We start from the raw sequence: 21924 nt of genomic DNA on the forward strand, positions 1-21924 counted from the left end.
AATACTCCTTAAAAGAAGAAAACAAGATCCAGACACTCAACAATGTAAAAAATCTATAATATTTTCAACACTCAGTTAAAAAATTACTAGAATTACAAGGAGGAAAAAGTGACCACAACTAGGAGAAGCAGCAGCCAACAGAACGAGACCCAGAAATGAACAAATACTGGGATCAGCAGAATATACTCAATGTTGGGGACTTGGAAACATACTAAAGAGATGAAAAAACAAATCCAAAAGAAACTTCTAGAGTAAAAGGAAAAAAGAGTCATTCAATGAATTAACAAAACATTAAAGAAAAGAAGAAAAAAAATCAGTGAACTTGAAGACACTGCAATAAAAACTGAAGCAGAGAGGAGAAAAGGTTTAAAAAATGAAATAGTCTTAGTGACCTGTGGGACAAAATTTAACTTTCTAACATACTTGTAATTAGGATCAGAAAGCAAGGGGTGGCAGAAATGATATTTGAATAATTAATGGCAAAAACATTTTTTGATTTTGATGGAAACTATAAATTCACAAATCAATTGATGCTGAACCAGCTCCAAACAGGATAAATACAAGAAACAAACAGGATAAATGCAAGAAAAGTACACCAAGATCATCCTCATCAAATTGCCACAAAACTGGCCTAAAGAGAAAAATTTGAAAACAGAGGGAAAAGAAGATAATATATATACAAAATCACAATAACAGGAATTACCACTGACTGCTCATGAGAAATAATGTCAGAGGACAATAGAATGAAATCATTAAAGTGCTCAAAGAAATAAAAACTACCTACAATTTTATATCAAGCAAAAGTGTTCTTCAAAATCAAAGGCAAAATATACTTTCAGATAAACAAAACCTCAGAGAAATTATCCCTAGTAGACCTGCACTGCAAGAAAAGTTAAGGAGGTTTTTCATGCTGAACAAAAATAATACTAGATAGAAACTCAAAATAATACTAGATAGCAACTATTTGGAAGTTGGTAAGAGAAGAAGTCTTAAAAGTTCTCATCACAAGAAAAAATAATTTTTTTGTAATTATGTAAAGTGACAGATGTTAACTAGACTTATTATGGTGCTCATTTCACAATGTATAGATATTAAATCATTATGTTGTACACCTGAAATTAATGTTATATATGTCGATTATATCTTAATTTTAAAATAAACTTTTAAAATTCATTTCAAAATAAAAAGTTAAAAAAAAAGAAACTCAAATCTATGCAAAGAAATACAAGTCATTGGGAACGGTAAATACATGGATAAATATAAATTTTTACATATGTATAAATTTTTTTACCTTCCTTAAAATTTTTTTAAAATGATAACAGATTGTTAAAAGCAATAATAATAATGATAATAGTAATAATACTGCTGTATTGTGGGGTCTTTAAGACATGTAGAAGAAAAATGTACGCCAAAAATAGCAAAAAGGTTGGGGGAAGTTTACTGTTAAGATTCATGTAATGTGGTATAATGTTATTTGAAAGTAGACTCTAATAAGATAAAGATGCATATTGTGAATCACAGGGCAACTAAGAAAAAAATACAGCAAAGAAGTACAACTAACAACCCAAAAGAAGGGTTAAGATGGAATGGTATAAATACTCAATCCAATAAAATGTAGCACAAAAGCAATAACCAAAAAAAGATGGGAAGATAAAAAAATGAATGGCAAAACAGTAAATAACCATACCAATGAATATATTTTTGCAAAGGGTAGAAACATTTCAATTAAAAGTCTGAGATTGTCAGATCGGATATAAAAGCAAAACTCAGCTATATGCTACCAAAAGAAAACCGTTTAAAATATAGAAACACAGACATATTAAAAGTCAAACGATGGAAAAAGACACACCTCCCTCACCACGCTTTGGAGGTATTTGTCCTGACTGCACACATTCTTCTGGTGCTAGCACAAAAGTCCTTTTTCTGTCTTCCAAATGGGTCCACTACCCACTCCCAACAAATGAAGCAGTCCTGCACTTACAACAATTTCTTAGTAGCTCTAATTGTGCTGTAGGCAACTCACTCTACCTGTTCAAGCTCTTGCCAAGATAATATGATTTTCCTTTTTTCTCTTATCAATGTCTTTATTAAAAGCTATATTATCTTTTCAAATACTGTAAATTTTAGAACCAATGAAATTACCTGCCAGTTCTTCATGTTTTGATTCATCCTCATGTTTATCTTCAGTCAGTTCCACATTAGCTTGATTACTGGAAAAATATTTACTTAATTTAGTATTACATGTTAATAATACATTACCATGCAATATTTTGTGTATATTTTTTAAAAACCTCTAACATTACATATTTCTTCTCAAGTACTTTTGTTCTAGCAAAAGCTAAAAATCTGGAAGCTATGAGGGAAATGTTTTGAAAATAAAGGATCTAAGACTAATTGTAGTTGCCAAAGTAATACAAAGGGGAAAAAATGCCATTTTCTTAATTTTATACACAAATATACACAATTTTATACATAAATATGTGCATTTACATATCTCAGGGCCCAGCCAGCCTTTCTACGCTAAAGATTAGGAACTGACCACAAGCTGTAAGAATCAGTGAAGTCTATGTGGAGACCAGAAAAAAACTGCCAGAACCAGCATTTACATGCTAAGAAGCAATTTCATCCTGAAATGGAAGCTGAAGGAGAGAGCCTTGAGCCAGTAAATACTCAGCAAGGTGACAAGAGAGCTACTTTTAATTATATTGGATATATTAGTTCATGTACCGCCTTCCTTCAAACAAAAGAATCAGTTCTACCTTTTTCAGTCCCCCAACCATGGCTTTAGTGAGATCATTAGCAGATCAAGAAACTATAAACTCTAATAACAGTAGCAGAAAATACCATTGCATACTCAATACACTACTGCACTCTGCCTAGGCTGTTCTTGTGTAGAAATATCAGTAGTTAAGAATATCGTTAAGAACAAAGAAATGTTAAGAAATATTGCAAAGGGGCAAAAACTTGTGGCCAGCAAACCTGTGTATGTTTAATCTGTGTCACTGTTAGGACAGGCAACCACCATGGGCCCTGATGGTCCCTAGGTGTTCTTGCTGGGTATGCCAAGAACGCAAGGCACAGACCCTCCTTCCTAGGTCATTTCTCAGGGTTGTGTGCACTGAGCAACTTTGAGAGACGAGGCAATGTTTCTGCCCCCAAAGCAGGCTTGTTTCCGCTTACTCTAAAGCAAAGATTCCCCAAGCTCAGTGACCCTCTCCTGTAAAGCAACCCATTGCACTGGCAAACAGCCATCATGGACCCCGTGAACCTTGTGGGGCATGGGAAACGAAGGCAAATAAACGTGACCCTCAGGTCCTGCTTTTGTGATGAGAAATAAAGTCCATTTGTTTCTGACCCAGGAATCTTGTGTCTATTGTCAGCATTCATAAAACTGGCAGGCTGACTTGTCAGCTTGCAAGTAGGGTAAAAATCTCAGACACAGTTCATAAGGGTCACTGCTTTGTCCACTGTCCAAGAAAATAAGCATCTTGAGGAGACCAGGCACTCTGATGACCAGAGGCTATGAGTCTCCTGACCCTTAATTTAAATATAGTTTGGTGTTCTTAAAATCTTAAAATTGTAATCTGGCTTCCATTTATAACTTAAAAAATTAAATGGAAAACTGAAACTGAGGAAATTAAAGATACAAGGTTTCAAAGAAGTCTTGAGAATGCCAAAGGTCTGCGGCACCAGCTTAGTCAATTAGTAGAATTTCCAGGATAAATGAAGTCCCCTAATAATCATTAGGGTCAACCATACACAAAGGTAGGATACAAACCAAATCGGTCTTTGCTCCCTGGTTCCTCCTTCCCTTTTTGTTCCTGTTTCCCCTGAGTTTATAATAGCTACCAGTCTGGACTCTCTTACTGATCTTACCTCTGGAAAATCACTTAATAAATTACCTTCCTAGTTAGGTCTATTTGGCAATGTGCTATTCATTTCAAAAGTACCTCATGCATGAAATTTCAGATCTCTAGAGGTTCTCAAATACACATCAACATTTTCCAGCCTATATATATATATATGTATATATAAATCATATTCTACACACACACACGTAAGCTACCCCTGACCAAAATAATGAAGAGAAAATAGAATTAAAACTAAGATTTAAATTTTGCCTGTTATATATGTTTACCCCTTCAATTCCATGCATCTACCAGCCTTTCAAAAATATAAAGACACAAAAATCACTCAATGATTAGTTTATATTGTATTTACATTACCTATGTAAAGCTTTAAAATGTGTGGAGTCATTAGAATCCAATTCTTTATTTAATCTGGAGTAATCAATGGAAGATGTGAAGCCTTTCTCAAGCCTGGCAAAAAATTGCTCTTTTTCCTCTTGCTCTGCTAATGTGTCCAATCCCAATCCAAGAACGCTATGATTGAGCTCAGGAACTACTATCTCTAAATGGAAAGCACAAATATATTTCATTAACACATAGAATTTTGAAAAAATTAATTTTAATGATGCATTTATTGACATTACATAGTCAGACTTCAAAAAATTTGAAACATACTTCACTTAATCTCTTACTCAAATATAGCTTTATATTCATTATAATACGTAAGGCTATGAAGCTTCTCCAGGGGTATAATTCTAAACCTTCTAGGAAGATATTAAATCTGTCTACACGCTTCAGTAAAGGAGGCTCCAAGATAGTTATGAGTTAACTTTCCTAAAAGTCCTGATTATAAGCATAGAAATTAACCTGTCAGCTCACATCCCTCACAATTCTTACCATTGGCCTCTAAGCTGTCAATACTTAAGATAGAGGTTCCACTGCTCTTAAGAAACTGAATCCTTTCAGCAGATTCCTCTTCTATTTCCATAATAGGCTGAGGAGTCTTCTTTGTTTTCAAATAGCTTACATTTGTTCCAAGTAGTCCTGGGATGGGATTTAATATAGTTGGATATTTATGTTAAGAGAATTGTTTTGACTACTATGCCAACACAGTAGTACTGTTATACTAGCTTAGACTAGTTGTACTGTTATATTAGTTATACTAGTAGACAGTAGCTACGAAATAAATCTGGTCTATGAAATAAAAATCCACCAGACCCAAAATTCACAAAACAAAAATTACAATTCTATTTGACGGCAGTGCATCTTATTAAGTGGAATATTTCAAAAACTTGCATAATGAGACGAGATTTTTAAAAAATGATTTTGAAGCACAAGTACTTAATACAGTATACCATGCCACTTGGGGAAGTAATCCCAGGGCAGGAGTCAACGGTCAGACCATGCTCATCTACATAGGCTGGGGGTAGGGTTTTGTTCTTCATTCTAAAAGCACTAGAAAACACTGGAAAAGTTATACAATATCAAAATTTCTTTATCCTAGCAGTATATATTTGTTGTAAAAAACTGATATATGGGAAAAAATAACTATATTATATGATACAAATAATATTAGAAAAATACCACTTTTGCTTAGAAGGAAGCCTTATTGAGAAGTTACAAATTGTGATTTCAATTTCCTACTTAGCATCCTATTGGAGAGGCTTTAGAAACAAATTATTTTATGGCTCTGTGTGAATAATGGTTTTAACTGATCCAGTAACAGCTGGAGAAAATCAGGAGATATATCTACAGGCACTTCAAATGAAAACATACACGCCAAGGTCAGGGTGCCGTCGGGGCATCTGTCCAGGGTCTCAGCCCGGCTCTGAAGATGGACTCAGGGATGTGACCCACACTAACCAACCTCATTTGAGACTAATACAACTGAAACCAAGATCCAATTCAGTTATTTATAATGAAGAGTATAACCAGTAGGAGAATTAGACGGTTTCACTAACTAGACAGAACATTTTGTCCTTATGGCAACTGAAAGAGAAAGCAAAATTATAAGGTTGAAGTAGCTCAATGTTGATGTTTAATGGCATCTATGTAAGATTGGGAATGCATTCCTCTCAAAAGAGGTGTTCAATTCTCCCTTAGAAGCTTCTATACTCTTGATGGCAGGAATCATATTTAGTTTTTGCATACTAGTGCCAAGTACTCAGAACATAACATGAACTCAATAAATGTTTGTGACTGAACCAGGGACCAGGTTATACCCCTGGGCAGAGGAACCTTCTTCCGCTGTGTTTAAATGGACACTGTCAAAGTCTCCTTCCTAAGTATCCTTTGCATCCTTTACTAATCAAATCCACTCTGATTGATACATTCTTTTAAAAAAAATTTAGTATCTTTAGTCAGGTTACATTCAAGTGTTGGTCTAGGACCTATTCTTTCCCTTTAGGGTGAGTTTGCATACTACATCTCTGATTCATTACTTTCTAGATAAAGATTTTAATGCTAAATAAGTCACAAATCATTGTCAATTATTTCAATAGTACTTAATCATGTATCTTTTTCAAGCATCAATAGGGGGAAAGATTCTAAAACATAATTCTTCACATGCAAACTTTAGCACTGTGCGTGGTTTATGGATTTATGAAAACACACTGAACTTTTCAATAAGGCAATTCCTTACTGTGAAGTATTAAGAAGAACAGAGAAGTGACTATCAAATTCACAGTAACATTTATTTATTAAACACATTTATTATTTACTGTTGAGGGTCAAGGAGCACAAGGAAAAAGAAGAGATATAGAAATCCTATCAGTTCATAAAATGGTGCTTAGTGAGACACAAATATTGTGAACATAGGTACTTAATAGAGGTAGTCTGAGGATCCTTGCGAATACAGCAATATCATATATAGTAGCTATACTGAAGAAAACACCCAGAGAGTAATTTTCTATTTGTAAAGATGTGAGTAGGAATAGTTCCAAAAAAGATATACGCATGTGCTAGACAGGATCAATAATGAGTTATTTACTATTAAGGTAATAAAATTATTTTTTTCTACTGTCATTAACAGAGACCAATACCAAAATCTATAGATTTGTTAAAATCTTCCCAATGCAGTGACATTAATACATTGTCAGAATATTTTATTAAATCACTTTAAATCAATTTACCATTAAACATGATAATATATAAATATACCTAACATTATTCACCAGCTTAAATTGAGGAACGATAAATTATTTCAATGTAAAATAATCTGATAATGCAGAAACACAGATTCCCTATTATATAAAAAATATATCATAAAGTAATATGAAAATCAAGTCAAACTTCAAAAATTCACACTATTAGTATTATTTTCCTTATATATTTATTAAAAGCATGGTAAGAAAATCCAGAATTAAAAGTCTTGTCTGGGCTTCCCTGGTGGTGCAGTGGTTGAGAATCTGCCTGCTAATGCAGGGGACATGGGTTCGAGCCCTGGTCTGGGAAGATCCCACATGCCACGGAGCAACTAGGCCCGTGAGCCACAACTACTGAGCCTCCACGTATGGAGCCTGTGCTCTGCAACAAGAGAGGCCACGATAGTGAGAGGCCCGTGCACCGCGATGAAGAGTGGTCCCCGCTTGCCACAACTAGAGAAAGCCCTCGCACAGAAACGAAGACCCAACACAGCCAAAAATAAACAAACAAATGTGGGGTTTAAAAAAAAAAAAAAAAAAGTCTTGACTGCCCCCCTGTGGTCAAATAACTTAAAATTAAAAATCAGCAATATTTACCACCATCTTCAAATTCATCTTCAGTTATCCACCATGGCACTGTATCATTCTTCTTCACTTCTTTAGGTTGTCTACGTGTTTTATTTGAATTTTCAAAAGAATCATCTGAAAGCTAAATCATATATAAGCTAGTGAATTTTAAATTCAAGAATCCCAGATTTATCACTGAAAATGTTTCTTTGTTCTCTGATATTTCAGTTATCACCTAAACATTCTCAGCAATTATGTATAAATTCATATATTTCTAGATTTATGGGGTCAAAATAACTTAAACATCAAGAATACATCTCTGAACACTGATTTCATACCCAGAATTAAACAAGCAGATGAAACAAGGAGAAAAACATCAACAATAAAAACAAAGAAATAAAAAACTTGATCAAGAAACCTAATCAGGAAGGAATAAAAGGATATAATCCTTTTTTAGACACTATCTCGGGTCTAAGAATAAATAATGATTGTGCAAAATCACCTAGCATCACTCTAGAAGAACACAAAATTCTAAGACCAGGAAGAACTGAGTGTGAGGTGTTTACCAGAGAAATTTGCATTTGTCACAATGATTAATAAACTTTAATAAACTTTTATTTGTCCTTTTCTACTCTTCAGGTTCAAATCTTACTACAATCCTAAACCCCTACTCTAACCCCGATCTACCACCCTTACTCTCAGCCAATAACTTGGGCTCTCTCTTCACAGAGAAAATAAAGACCTTAGGTCAAAAACCACCTTCCTTCTCCTTCCCCTCACTCCACCACTAAACTCACCCGTTAAGACGCTGCTTTCCTCTCTCAGAAGAGCAATTCTTTCCTCCACTCCCAGGAGAACCTGCAGAGGGGCCACCTCCCGCCTCACCAAGTTCTCGCTTGCTGGGTTATCCTAATCCATCTCTGCACCTCACTCCCTCCACAATCTCCTTGCCCTCCTTCCCTCAGGTTATAAACTTGCTCATCACTGCATCCCCAGGGCCTAGCACAGCACCTGGCATAATTGTATAGTATAAGAATGAACACTTGGGCTTCCCTGGTGGTGCAGTGGTTGAGAGTCCGCCTGCCAATGTAGGGGACACGGGTTCATGCCCCAGTCCGGGAAGATCCCACATGCCGTGGAGCGGCTGGGCCTGTGAGCCATGGCCGCTGAGCCTGCATGTCCGGAGCCTGTGCTCCGCAACGGGAGAGGCCACAACAGTGAGAGGCCCGTGTACCGCAAAAAAAAAAAAAAATGAACACTTAAGTCTACCCTACTTAAAAAGAACAAAACAAAACAAACAAACAAAACAAAGCAAACAGGCAAAGTTCCTTACTCCTACCTCCCTTTCATTCTATCATCTTTCCTTTATGTACATTCTAACTTCTCCAGGTCACTGTTAAACCCCTTAAAATCTGGTCCCCATCCAAAACAGCTCTCCTCAGTCACCACAGGCCTCCTACATGCCACAAATAAAGGATGACTGTCAGTCACCTCCCTGATCATACCACGGAGTTTGACATGGTGACCAACTCTCACTTTGGGCAAATCTCGCCCTTTGACCTCATAGCACCACCTCCTCCAGGTTATACTTCACCTCTGTGACCTTTCCTAACCAACTCTAATAGCTCTTGGCCCTTTTGCCCTTTTCTTTAACACGAGACTTCCCCAGGATTCTGCTCTTGGTCCTTTTTATCCTTATTCTACACACTTTTTCTGGAGAAGAAATCAACGTTTATTAATTACTTGCCTGCTCTATGTCAGGATCTATACTCAGGTTATTTTAGTCTTTAAATAATCCAGCAGAGATTTACTGATGGGGAAGTAAGCTCAAAGAAGTTAAGCAACTTGTCCAGGTTGCAACTATCAGTAAGTGATACAGAGCTGGGATTCAAACTTGGGTTTCTCTAACTAAGGCCTGTCCACTTTCAAATACTCTATATGGTCCCCCAACTAGGACATTGGTACCTGGGGCACTTCTTAAACTTCTGAGATGACTACACACACAACCAAACAACTCTACCCCAGTGACTTGTAAAAATGCCATTTTTAAATCTTCGAAAAGAACTCACTGTCTTCCTTGACCACCAGGCAGGATGAGGGGAGGAGAAAAGAAAGAGTATTCTTTACTCCATCTGAATTTTAGTTGCATCACCTTCCACACAGTCTTATACTTCACTGTCATGCTGAAATGTTCCATTTCTCTCTTTCTATCTCTCGCTGTTTACCAAACTCTGACAATCTGCCTCAGATTCAGTTTTTTCCTCCTAAAGCCATGGCTACGTAAAAGTGTGAAAGAAGGACTGTAAGTTTTTGGAGCCAGACAGATCTGAGTTCAAACTTTTAACTTCAAAATAAGCTAGTTCTTTTGCTTAGGGAAAATTACGCCTCTTTTCAGTTTATACATATGTAAAACAAGCATGGCGACACTGACCTTGCAGGGCTGTGGCAAAGATCAGCAAAGAAACAGAGAATGCCCATCCTACTGTCTAATACATAGCAGGTATTCTCACTTCTGACAATCTTCCACACTGCTTTCTAGGCTACTATCATTAAACACGAAACAAAACAAAACAGCTGGCCGCTCAGTTAACAACAGTGCTCGTGAGGATATGGAGAAAATGGAACCCTAACATTACTAATACACTTCTGGTGAGAGTAAAATGGCACAGCCGTTTAGGAAACAGTCTGACAGTTCCTCCAAAGGTTAAACATAGAGCTACCATATGACCCAGCATTCCCACTCCTAGGTATACACACAAGAGAAATGAAAACATACAACCACACAAAAACTTACATACAATTGTCATAGTGGCATTATTCATAATTGCTAGAAAGTGGAAAGAACTCAAATGTCCATCAGCTGATAAGCAGATAAACAAAATGTGGCAAATCCATACGATGGAATATTATTCAGCTATAAAAAAAGGAATAAGGTACTGACAGATATGACAACATAAATGAACCTTGAAATTGTTACGTTAAGTAGAACAAGCTGTAAGAAAGACATATGGAATCGGGTAGGAAGGGAAGAAAAGTGATCAGGTCAGGACCTGTTCCCCAGGGAAGGGACACAGAAAAGGAAGGGGATTAAAAGGCTTGGAAACCCACTCTGGGGAGCAGGTGGCTAGAACCACATATTGGGGGCCACAGCCCTGGGGTCTGCCACTGGGAAGATGAGTCCCCATAGCTGGTTATAAAACCAGTGGGACCGACAGTGGGGCTGTAAGAAACCGAGATTCTGCTCATGAAGAGTGTGCACATATTTCCTTACTCCCGAAACAAGGTGGAAGAAGCAGAAAGAAACCGCGCGGGACTCTGGCTGGTTTCCTATGACCACCCTGGCACAAGGGCTGGCACAAGCCAAACCCCTACTCCAGCTCCTCTTGCTCCAGCACTACTCCTCTCTGGGGCAAAGATGACAATGTGACAATGTGACAATGCTAGGAGAGGAAAGAGTACATGCTTATAGGAAACAGAACCAGCTGGGACCCAACCCTCAGGGCTTCTGCTCCAGCACCTTGGGACTCACTCCCACCCCTCATAGGGTGGTGTTGGCCACTGAGTGAGGAGAAGCCCTGGCTCACACCTGGCTCTGCCTTGAGCCCCTTCGTCTCCAGTCCCACCTCTTACCAAAGTGATAGCTGCCAGCACACCCTGGAGAAAGACACAGCTCCTGCTTACGTCAGATCCAGCTCTCCCATCAAAGCCACCAGGCACATGCAGACTGCACAGGGACACTCCCACAAAGGGGCACCCCTTCAAGATGGGGATAGGTAACTGTTTCACTTAATTTCATAGAGACAGAGAAAGTTAAACAAAATGAGAGGACAGAAGAACTTGTTTCAAACAAAAGAACAGGAAAAACAACTAATGAAACAGAGATAAATAATTTACCAGATAAGAAGTTCAAAGCATTACTAATAAGAATGCTGAAAAAGGAATAGATGAACATAGTATTTTAACAAGAAATTAGAAAATATAAAAGAACCAGCCAGAAGTGAAGAATACAACTGTAATGAAAAACACACTAGAACGAATTAACAGCAGACTAGGTGATACAGAAGAATGCATAAGTGATCTGGAAGACAGAATAATGGAAATCACCCAATCAGACATGAAAAAAAAAAACAAATTTAAAAAATGAAAACAATTTAAGGGAACTCTGAGATACCATCAAGTGTACCAACATTCATATTATAGATGTCCCAGATGGAGAACTCAGAGAGAAAGGAGTTGAAAATTTATTTGATGAAATTATGGCTGAAAATTTCTTGAACCTGAATAAGTTAATCAGATATCCAGGTACAGGAGGCACAGAGAGTCTCAAATAAAATGAACCCAAATAGACCCACACCAAGACATATCACAATTAAAGTGTTATTAAAATGTTAAAAGTTAAAGATAAAGAGATTATTCTAAAGGCAGCAAGAGAGAAACAAAGAGTCACATACAAGGGAACCCCACCCCCCAAAAGCTATCAGCTGATTTTTTTGCAGAAACTTTGCAGGCCAGAAGGGAACGGCATGATATATTTAAGGTGCAAAAGGGAAAAACCTAAAACCTAGGATACTCTACCCAGCAAAATTATAATTTGGAATTAAAGGACAGATGAAAAACTTCTCAAACAAGCAAAGACTAGAAGAGTTCATCAATACTAAATTGACCCTAAAGGAAATGTTAAAGGGTCTTCTCTCAGTGGAAAAGAAAATGCTACAACAAGAAGTAGACATGTATAGGAAAAGAAAAACCCCACTAATAATGACAAATATATAGTAAAGGCTATGGATCAACAACTTAAATAAGCTAGTACAAAGATTCAAAGACAAAAATTGTATAATCAGCTATAACTCTAATAAAAAGGTAAGGGATAAACATGAAGATGTAAAATATGACACAAAAACACAAAATGTTGGGGAAGGGAGAAAAAAAATGTAGAACTTTTAGAATGTGTTTGAACTTAAATGACTACCAGTTTAAAACAAGTGGATATAACCATAGATCAACATATATGAACCCCATGGTAACCAGAAATAAAAACCCAATAATGGACACACAAAAACTGGAGAGAAAGGAGCACAAGCATACCACTAAAGAAAATCATCAAACCACAGGGGAAGAAACAAAAAGAAGGAGAAAAGAACAGAGAATAAGTACAAAAACCAGAAAAGAGTAACAAAATGGCAGTACGAACATACCTATCAATAATTGCTTTAAATGTGAATGGACTAAATGCTCCAATCAAAAGACATAGGGTGGCTGATTGGACAAAAAAACAAGACCCATCTATATGCTGCTTACAAGAGACTCGCTTCAGAGATAAAGACACACACAGGCTGAAAGTGAGGGGCTAGAAGAAGTTATTTCATGCAAATGGAAACAAGACAGCTGGGGTAGCAATACTCATATAAGATGAAACAGACTTTAAAACAAAAGGCAAGTAGGGCATTGTATAATGATACAGGAATCAATACAAAAGAGGATATAACATTCATTAAAATATATGCAACTAATATAGGAGCATCTAAATATATAAAGCAAATGTTAACAGCTATAAATGGAGAAACTGGCAATAATACAAAAGTAGTAGGGAATGTTAATACCCAATTGGACAGATGGACAGATCATCCAGACAGAAAATCAGTAAGGTAACACTGGCCTTAAATGACAAATTAGACCAGATGGACTTAATAGATATCTACAGGATATTCCATCCAAAACCAGCAGAATACACATTATTTTCAAGTGAACATAGAACATTCTCTAGGGCAGACCACACTCTAGGCCACAAAAAAGTCTCAACGAATTTAAGAGGACAGAAAGTATATCAAGCATTTTTTCCGATCACCATGGTATAAACTAGATATCAATTATAGGAAGAAAAATGGGAAAAACACAAACATGTGGAGACTAAATGACATGCTACTAAAAACACAATGGGTCAATGAAGAAATCAAAGAGGAAATCAGAAAATACCTTAAGACAAATGAAAATAAAAGCACAACTTTCTGAAATCATGGGATGTAGCAAAAGCAGTTCTAAGAGGAATGTTTACAGTGATACAGGCCTACTTTAAGAAACAAGAAAAATCTCAAATAAACAACATAACCTACCATCCAAAGGAATCAGAAAAAGAAGAACAAAGTCCAAAGTCAGCAGAAGGAAGGAAATAATAAATACCAGAGAGGAAATAAATAGAGACCAAAAAAATAAAATAAAATAAATTTAAAAAATCAATGAAACCAAGAGCTGGTTTTTTGAAATAATAAAGAATTTTTTTTTTTTTTTTTTGGTTGCATGGCATCTTAGTTGTAGCAGGCAGGCTCCCCAGTTGTAGTCACAGGCTCCTTAGTTGAAGCACGCGGGCTTCTTAGCTATGGCTCCAGGGCTCCTTAGTTTCAGCTTGCCAGCTCCTTAGGTGCAGCTCGTGGGCTCCTTAGTTGTGGCTCACAGGCTCCTTAGTCACGGCATGCAGGCTCCCTAGTTATGGCATGTGAATCCCTAGTTGCAGCATGCATGTGGTATCTAGTTCCCTGAACAGGGATCAAACCCGAGCCCTCCGCATTGGGAGTGTGGAGTCTTATCCACTGCTCCACCAGGCAGGGAAGTCCCCCCAAAAATTAAGAAAATTGATAAGCCTTTAGCCAGGGGTTCATCAAGAAAAAAGAGGACCCAAACAAACAAAATAAAAAAGAAAGAGGAGAACTAACAACCAATATCACAAATAAAATCATAAGACAATACTACAAACAGTTACATGTCAACAAATTGGACAACCTAAGAAATGGATTAATTTCTAAAAACATACAATCTTCCAAAACTGAATCAGGAAGACACAGACAATGTGAACAGACCAATCACTAGTAGTATAATTGAATTAGTAATCAGAAACTTCCAGCAAACGAAAGTCCAGGATAGCTTCACAGGAGAATTCCACCAAACATATAAAAAGCTAATATCCTTCTCAACCTATTCCAAAAAACAGAAGAAAGGACACTCCCAAATTGATTCTACAAGGTCACGTTACCCTGATATTAAAAACAGACAAAGACACTACAAAAAAAGAAAACTGCAGGCTGATATCTCTGATGAATATAGATGCAGAAATCCTCAACAAACTTAATTCAACAATATATAAAAAGAATCATACACCATGATCAAGTAGGACTTACTCTAGGGATGCAAACATGGTTCAATATTTGCAAGTCAATCAATGGGATACACCACATTAACAAGTCACATGATCACCTCAATAAATACAGAGAAAGCATTTGACAAAATTCAATATCCATTCATGACAAAAACTCTCATCAAAGTTGGTATCTAAACTCATAGCAACGTAAAAAAGGTCATTTATGACAAACCCACAGCTAACATCATATTCATCATATTCATTGGTGAAAAACTGAAAGCGCTTCCTCTAAAATCAGGAACAAGATAAGGATGCCCACTCTCACCACTTCTATTTAATAAAGTATTGGAAGTCCTAGTCAGAGCAATCAGACATGAAAAGAAATAAAAGGCTTCCAAATTGAAAGGGAAGATGTAAAGCTGTCAGTATTTGCAGATGGCATGATACTACATATAGAAAACCCTAAAGTCTTCACCAAAAAACTCTCAGAATTAATAAATGGATTCAGTAGCTTTGTAGGATACAAGATTAATATACAGAAATCTGTTGCTTTTCTATACACTAAAAATGAACTATCAGAAAGAGTAAGAAAACCATCCTTTTTAAAATCACATCCAAAAGAATAAAATACATAGGAATAAACTTAATCAAGGAGGTGAAAAACTCATGGTCTGAAAACTATAAAACATTGATGAAGGAAACTGAGGATGAGGATGATACAATGAAATGGCAGGATAGCTCATGTTCATGGATTGGAAGAATTGATATTGTTAAAATGTCCATGCTACCCAAAGCAAGCTACAGATTTAATGCAATACCTGTCAAAACATGTATGACATTTTTCACAGAACTAGAACAAATAATCCTAAAATTTATACGGAACAACTAAAGACCCTGAAAAGCCAAAGCAATGTTGAGAAAAAAGAACAAAGCTAAAGGTATTAAGCTCCCTGACTTCAGCTCCCTGACTTCAGACTATACTAGGAAGCTCCAGTAATCACAACACAAAAACCAACACGTCCATCAACAGAACAGAATAGAGAGCCCAGAAATAAACCCGTGCACTTATGGTCAATTAATCTACAACAAAGAAGGCAAGAATTTACATTGGAAAAAAGACAGTCTCTTATTGAAGTAAGTGGTGCTGGGAAAACTGGATAGTTACATGTAAAAGAATGAAATTAGAACATTTTCGCACACCATATATCAATACAAAAATAAACTCAAAATGGAGTAAAGACCTAAGTATAAAACCTGAAACTGGGCTTCCCTGGTGGCGCAGTGGTTGAGAGTCCACCTGCTGATGCAGGGGACACGGGTTCGTGCCCCGGTCTGGGAAGATCCCACATGCCGCAGAGTGGCTGGGCCCGTGAGTCATGGCCGCTGAGCCTGCGCTCCACAATGGGAGAGGCCACAACAGTGAGAGGCCCGCGTACCGCAAAAAAAAAAAAAAAAAAAACCTGAAACCATAAAACTCCTAGAAGAAAACATAGGCAGAACACTCTGACATAAATTGTAGCAATATTTTTTTGGATCTGTCTCCTAAGGCAAAGGAAACAAAAGCAAAACTAAACATATGGGACCTAATCAAACTTAAAAGCTTTTGCACAGTAAAGGAAACCATCGATAAAATGAAAAGAACCTATAGTACGGGAGAAAACAATTGCATATCATATGACCAATAAGGGGTTAATATCAAAAAACAAACAAAAAAAACCCAACCTGATTAAAAAATGGGCACAAGATATACACATGGCCAACAGGCACATGAAAAGATGCTCAACATTGCTAATCATCAGGGAAATGCAAATCAAAACCCCAAATAGGTATCACCTCACACCTGTCAGAATGGCTACAAATAGCAAATGCTGGTGAGGATGTAGAGAAAATGGAACCCCTGTACACCGTTAGTGGGAATGTAAATTGGTACAGCCACTATGGAAACAGTATGGAGGTTCCTCAAAAAACTAAAAACAGAACTACTATATGATCCAGTGATTCCACTCCTGCGTATATATGCTAAGAACACAAAAACACTAATTGGAAAAGATAAATGCATCCCAATGTTCACAGCAGCATTATTTACACTATCAAAGATATGGAAGTGTTCATCAACAGATGAATGGATAAAGAAGGTGTGGTATACAGATATATGATGGAATGTTACTTAACCATAAAAAGAATGAAATTTTGTCATTTGAAACAGCATGGACGGACCTGGAGGGTACTATGCTTAGTGAAACAAGTCAGAGAAGAACAAATGCTGTATGTTATCACTTATATGTGGAATCTAAAAACATAAAACAAATGAATATAACAAAGCAGAAAACAGACTCTCAGATATAGACAACAAACTAGTGGGTACCAGTGGGAAGAGAGAAAGGAGGAGGGGCAAAATAGGGGTAGGGGTAGGGATTAAAATGCACAAACTACTATGAATAAAATAAATAAGCTACAAGTATATATCATGCAGCACAGAGAGTACAGCCAGTATTTTATAACTTTAAATGGAGTATAATCTATAAAAATTGAATCACTGTTTGAACTAATATAATATTGTACATGAACTATACTTCAATAAAAAAAAATACAGCTGTCATGTCAAAGACCATTCATTCTTAAGGGAGGCAGAAAAGAGAGCTAAACAAGTGAAATAATGAATGGTTCTAAGAGCTACATGAAGAATGAGCTACATGGAAAATTAAGTACATGGTATAAGAAGGAACTTGGTAGTTACTTTTTTACTGGATCAACAGAAAGAAACCTCTCTTAGGTAGTGATTTTAAAAAGAGATCTTCACCATCCAGGTAAAGGATAGAGGAATAGACAGCATTATTGGCAGAGGGAACAGTACAAAGCTCCTAATGTGAAATGAGCTTGGCGTGTCTGGAGGAGAAAAAAGGCATGAATGGAAAAGGGGGAAGGGCAGTGTATAGTCAGTGAGGTGGGCATGAGCAAAATCATCCAGGGTTTTGTAAGCCACAGAAAGGAGTCTGGATTTTACTCTGTAGGTGATGGGAGACCAATAGTGTTTTCCATTGGGAGTAACAGAGTCTGATTTATGTCACAAACCACGCTGGCAGCCGTGTGGTGAAGGAACGCTTGGACAGTACGTGGGAACTGTTGCAGTAGCCTAGTGAGATGACGGAGTCCTGGATTAGGTAAATTGCAGTGAAAAGGGAGAGACCTAGAGGGATGATAGATGTATTTTGGAAACAGGTGACAGAGCTTGATGATAGGCTGATTGCATCCTAGAAGAATGAGTTTCTTGTAGGACAATTTACAATACAGCTTTTAAAAATATAAACTTACCTCTTTCATGAACTGTTCAAACTCTTCATCCAGCTCTTCTTTGGAATAGTGGGCCATTATCAATAATTTTCCCTTCCAAAAGTAAACATTCCAAAGTATTTACAACAGTGGAAACACTAAATGGCAAGAGATAATAAACATCCTTTAAGGAAATCCAAATCACATCATAAAAACCGTCAGCCTTGAACTTCAGACATTTCTCTCATGATTTAGCATATACACACAATTACTGACCAGTAAATTGGACAAGAGATTTTTAATTCATTAATAAAACTGATTTGAAAAAGCAGCTTTCACAGTTTGACTTAGAGTTGAGAATTACATTTTCATTCTTAACATACAGTTGTTAAAAAGTGGCCTCGAGAATATTTCCTAAATCTATGCATATTAGCGTGTGTGTGTGTCTGTGTGTCTGTGTGTGTGTGTTATTTAACATCCCTTAAATAAACCAGGGCTTCTCAAGGAAACTTTTAAAAAGTAAAAACTAGCAAATCCAAAAGACTGTTTCCCTTTTGCAAAGCGCAGGACAGAGTTTGTGCCATCTTATCATTCAGCTAGTTATTTATCAATCCATATTAAGAAGTTTTGAAAAACAGACTGTTTCCTGATATGGGGGCGTTTCCAGATACAAATTTCTGGATTAATACCTTAAGACTCAGAATCTACCTAAAACAAAGTTAATGGAGCAAATTAGAACAAATTATGTTTCTCTTGGACGGAGGGAAGGTCAACAAAAACTACGCAATAGTGACTTGCAATGCCCAACTCTCCCCAGTCTCCCTAAAGAACCCAACTTCGGATCTGCGTCAGCTTCTGGATCGTAACTCCATGAGGCAGCTCCGACCTCAGCTTCCTTTTGTGGAGGCGGGAGGTGTGGAGATCTGGTCAATACTTTGCTCAGGCTGCGCGGTAACACCTCCTCCCCCTCATTTGCATTTCTGTTCAGTTCAGTGTGTGGGCGGTTAAGGTCTTGGCCCCAAATTGTGGGTCAAATGCGGGTCCCACTCAGAGGGTCCCAGACCCCAGGAAGCGCGGGCTCCGGAGTCGGCGGGAAGACAAAGACGCGCCCGCAGCGGAGCCGGGGTGGAGGAAGGGAGTGGCCCGAAACTAAAGCCCTGAGCAGCGGGTCTGAGCACAGTCTGGGCCCTGCTGAACCGAGTGGAAAGCAAGTATCCACGCCTCACCTACCTTTGCTTCTGAATTCCCCGCTTTCCCGGACGGTCTGAGGGGTCCCAGCAGTTGCCAGGGTAACTGACTTCAGCCGCCAGGCTCTGGAGTCACATGACCCGAGCTGGTCACGTGGCTCGCGGGAACAGAGGGGCAGCGGTGAGTGTCTCTTCGGCTCTACAAGCGCAGGGTGGAGTGGTCGTGGCTCAGCAGGACGATCTGGCGGGTTGGAGCCGCCACCGCTGCTGCACCAGTGGAGACTCCGTGCCCTTCTCTGTGCTCCTTGGGGTGGGATGGACGACAGGGTCGCGAGCGCCGTAACAGGCGTGGTGGGTGCGGCAGGTGCGCCCGTGGCTTCCTGGGAAATGTAGTTTAGCTCCCCTGCTCCTTGTCTTTCTGCATTTCTCATCCCTTCTCACCTCTCCCTAACATTTGCCTCCTGTGTCGTTTCGGCTTTCTGCTTTACAAGCGGAAGCCTTGAAAAAATTTAACTTATTGGGTGATTTCCTTCACGTGCAAAGCCCTGCGTGGGCGTTGTGAGAGAACCTGTAACCTTTTATGAAGAACTCTGTTGCCAGGATAGGGACTCTGTTCCACCATCTAGTGGACAAGAAATTGAAAATACACAGACACACCCCAAGTCCTACCCATATCAGAACATCGCTATGGTTTCCCATTACCCCTCCTTTCCCCCCATTCTACAGCGGCATCTTACAATTACTTTCTTGGATTTTTATTTTATTTTTGCTATTCCTTCCTCTAAAAAAATAAGAACACAACGCACGTTGGAGTTTCAGAGGACAGCATTTAGGATACAAAATGTAAAAGCGACAGCAGTTGAAAGCGTTGCTGCTGGCAGACATAGTTAAGGACCTCATCATGTCCGGCCTGAACTTTTCTTTCAGCAAGTGTTTATTGCGATACAAATGTGTACATGCCAGAACTGTGCCCTATGATAAAGATTTGAATAATAATAGAGATTTTTAAAAGCTACTATTTACTGAGCACTTTAGTTGTTAGGAGCTGTGCATGCATTACTTCACTTAATCTTTACAATCTACAAGACAATTCAATTAAGTTTATACTTTTGTTTCTAATATGTGCTGCATGGGCGAAGACAGTCATAATCCCTGCCCTAACAGAGTCTTTGGTCTAGTGGAGCAGGTAAGTGATCGGACAATTGCAATTCTGTATGACCACTGCTATTGTAGAAGAAGTAGGGTGTGGTTGGAAAACATTAGAAGCCACCTCAACCTCTGAGAAGATGGAGGAAGCTTCTTTCTCACTGAAAATGGCCTGTCTCCTCTTTATCAACCCTTGCTGACTTCTACTCATCCTTTAGGTGGTTTAGGTTTCAATTTAGCCCTCATTTCCTCTAGGAAGCTTTCTCCACCCATCCCTACTAGGAAGCATTTTGCAAATTCAGCCTCCTTCCCACTAATTCACACATACGTAGTAGCCTCAGATCTTCTTGGCCTCGTTTTTTTTTTTTATTTTTAGTTGTTTTTTTTTTTTTTTAAACATCTTTATTGGGGTATAATTGCTTTACAATGGTGTGTTAGTTTCTGCTTTATAACAAAGTGAATCAGTTATACATATACATATGTTCCCATATCTCTTCCCTCTTGCGTCTCCCTCCCTCCCACTCTCCCTATCCCACCCCTCCAGGCTGTCACAAAGCACCGAGCTAATATCCCTGTGCCTTGCGGCTGCTTCCCCCTAGCTATCTACCTTACTATGTTTGTTAGTGTGTATATGTCCATGACTCTCTCTCGCCCTGTCAAAGCTCACCCCTCCCCCTCCCCATATCCTCAAGTCCGTTCTCCAGTAGGTCTGCGTCTTTATTCCTGTCTTACCCCTAGGTTCTTCATGACATTTTTTTTCCCCTTAAATTCCATATATATGTGTTAGCATACGGTATTTGTCTTTTTCTTTCTGACTTATTTCACTCTGTATGACAGACTCTAGGTCTATCCATCTCATTACAAATAGCTCAATTTCATTTCTTTTTAAGGCTGAGTAATATTCCATTGTATATATGTGCCACATTTTCTTAATCCATTCATCCGATGATGGGCGCTTAGGTTGTTTCCATCTCCGGGCTATTGTAAATAGAGCTGCAATGAACATTTTGGTACATGACTCTTTTTGAATTTTGGTTTTCTCAGGGTATATGCCCAGTAGTGGGATTGCTGGGTCATATGGTAATTCTATTTGTAGTTTTTTAAGGAACCTCCATACTGTTCTCCATAGTGGCTGAACCAATTCACATTCCCACCAGCAGTGCAAGAGTGTTCCCTTTTCTCCACACCCTCTCCAGCATTTATTGTTTCTAGATTTTTTGATGATGGCCATCAGAATGGGAGAAAATATTTGCAAATGAAGCAAATGACAAAGGATTAATCTCCAAAATTTACAAGCAGCTCATGCAGCTCAATAACAAAAAAACAAACAACCCAATCCAAAAATGGGCAGAAGACCTAAATAGACATTTCTCCAAAGAAGATATACAGAATGCCAACAAACACATGAAAGAATGCTCAACATCATTAATCATTAGAGAAATGCAAATCAAAACTACAATGAGAGATCATCTCACACCAGTCAGATTGGCCTCGTTTTTTACTCTTGCCACAGCTACTGGGACCACTGCCACTCAGGCTGTCACTAGCTACACACAGGTGTAGCTCGTCCGTGTGCCTGTCTGGAGCTTGCAGTGTGAACTGCTTGCTCTCTGATCCGTGGGACTTCTCTGATC

At 38.1% G+C, this 21924-nt stretch overlaps 1 protein-coding gene across 3 annotated transcripts in view; it reads right to left on the reverse strand.

Annotated features, from left to right (window-relative positions):
- The window catches only part of CEP162 (centrosomal protein 162), a 91624-nt gene extending 72183 nt beyond the window's left edge, over positions 1-19441 (reverse strand). For 2 of the 3 annotated variants that reach the window (XM_029223907.1, XM_029223906.1), the window contains exons 1-6: positions 19188-19441; positions 18000-18115; positions 7589-7700; positions 4746-4892; positions 4227-4410; positions 2143-2210 (exon numbers count right to left, since the gene is read on the reverse strand). In XM_029223907.1, coding sequence (XP_029079740.1) covers positions 2143-2210; positions 4227-4410; positions 4746-4892; positions 7589-7700; positions 18000-18056 — 568 coding nt within the window. In that variant the 5' untranslated portion in view covers positions 18057-18115; positions 19188-19441. The remainder of the gene's footprint in view (positions 1-2142; positions 2211-4226; positions 4411-4745; positions 4893-7588; positions 7701-17999; positions 18116-19187) is intronic. The other variant, XM_029223908.1, reaches the window with a different exon arrangement.
- Between the last annotated feature and the right edge of the window lie 2483 nt (positions 19442-21924).

Source organism: Monodon monoceros, unplaced genomic scaffold (genome assembly GCF_005190385.1).
Source record: "Monodon monoceros isolate NGI ecotype Baffin Bay Population unplaced genomic scaffold, NGI_Narwhal_1 Super_Scaffold_15, whole genome shotgun sequence".
Taxonomy (NCBI): domain Eukaryota; kingdom Metazoa; phylum Chordata; class Mammalia; order Artiodactyla; family Monodontidae; genus Monodon; species Monodon monoceros.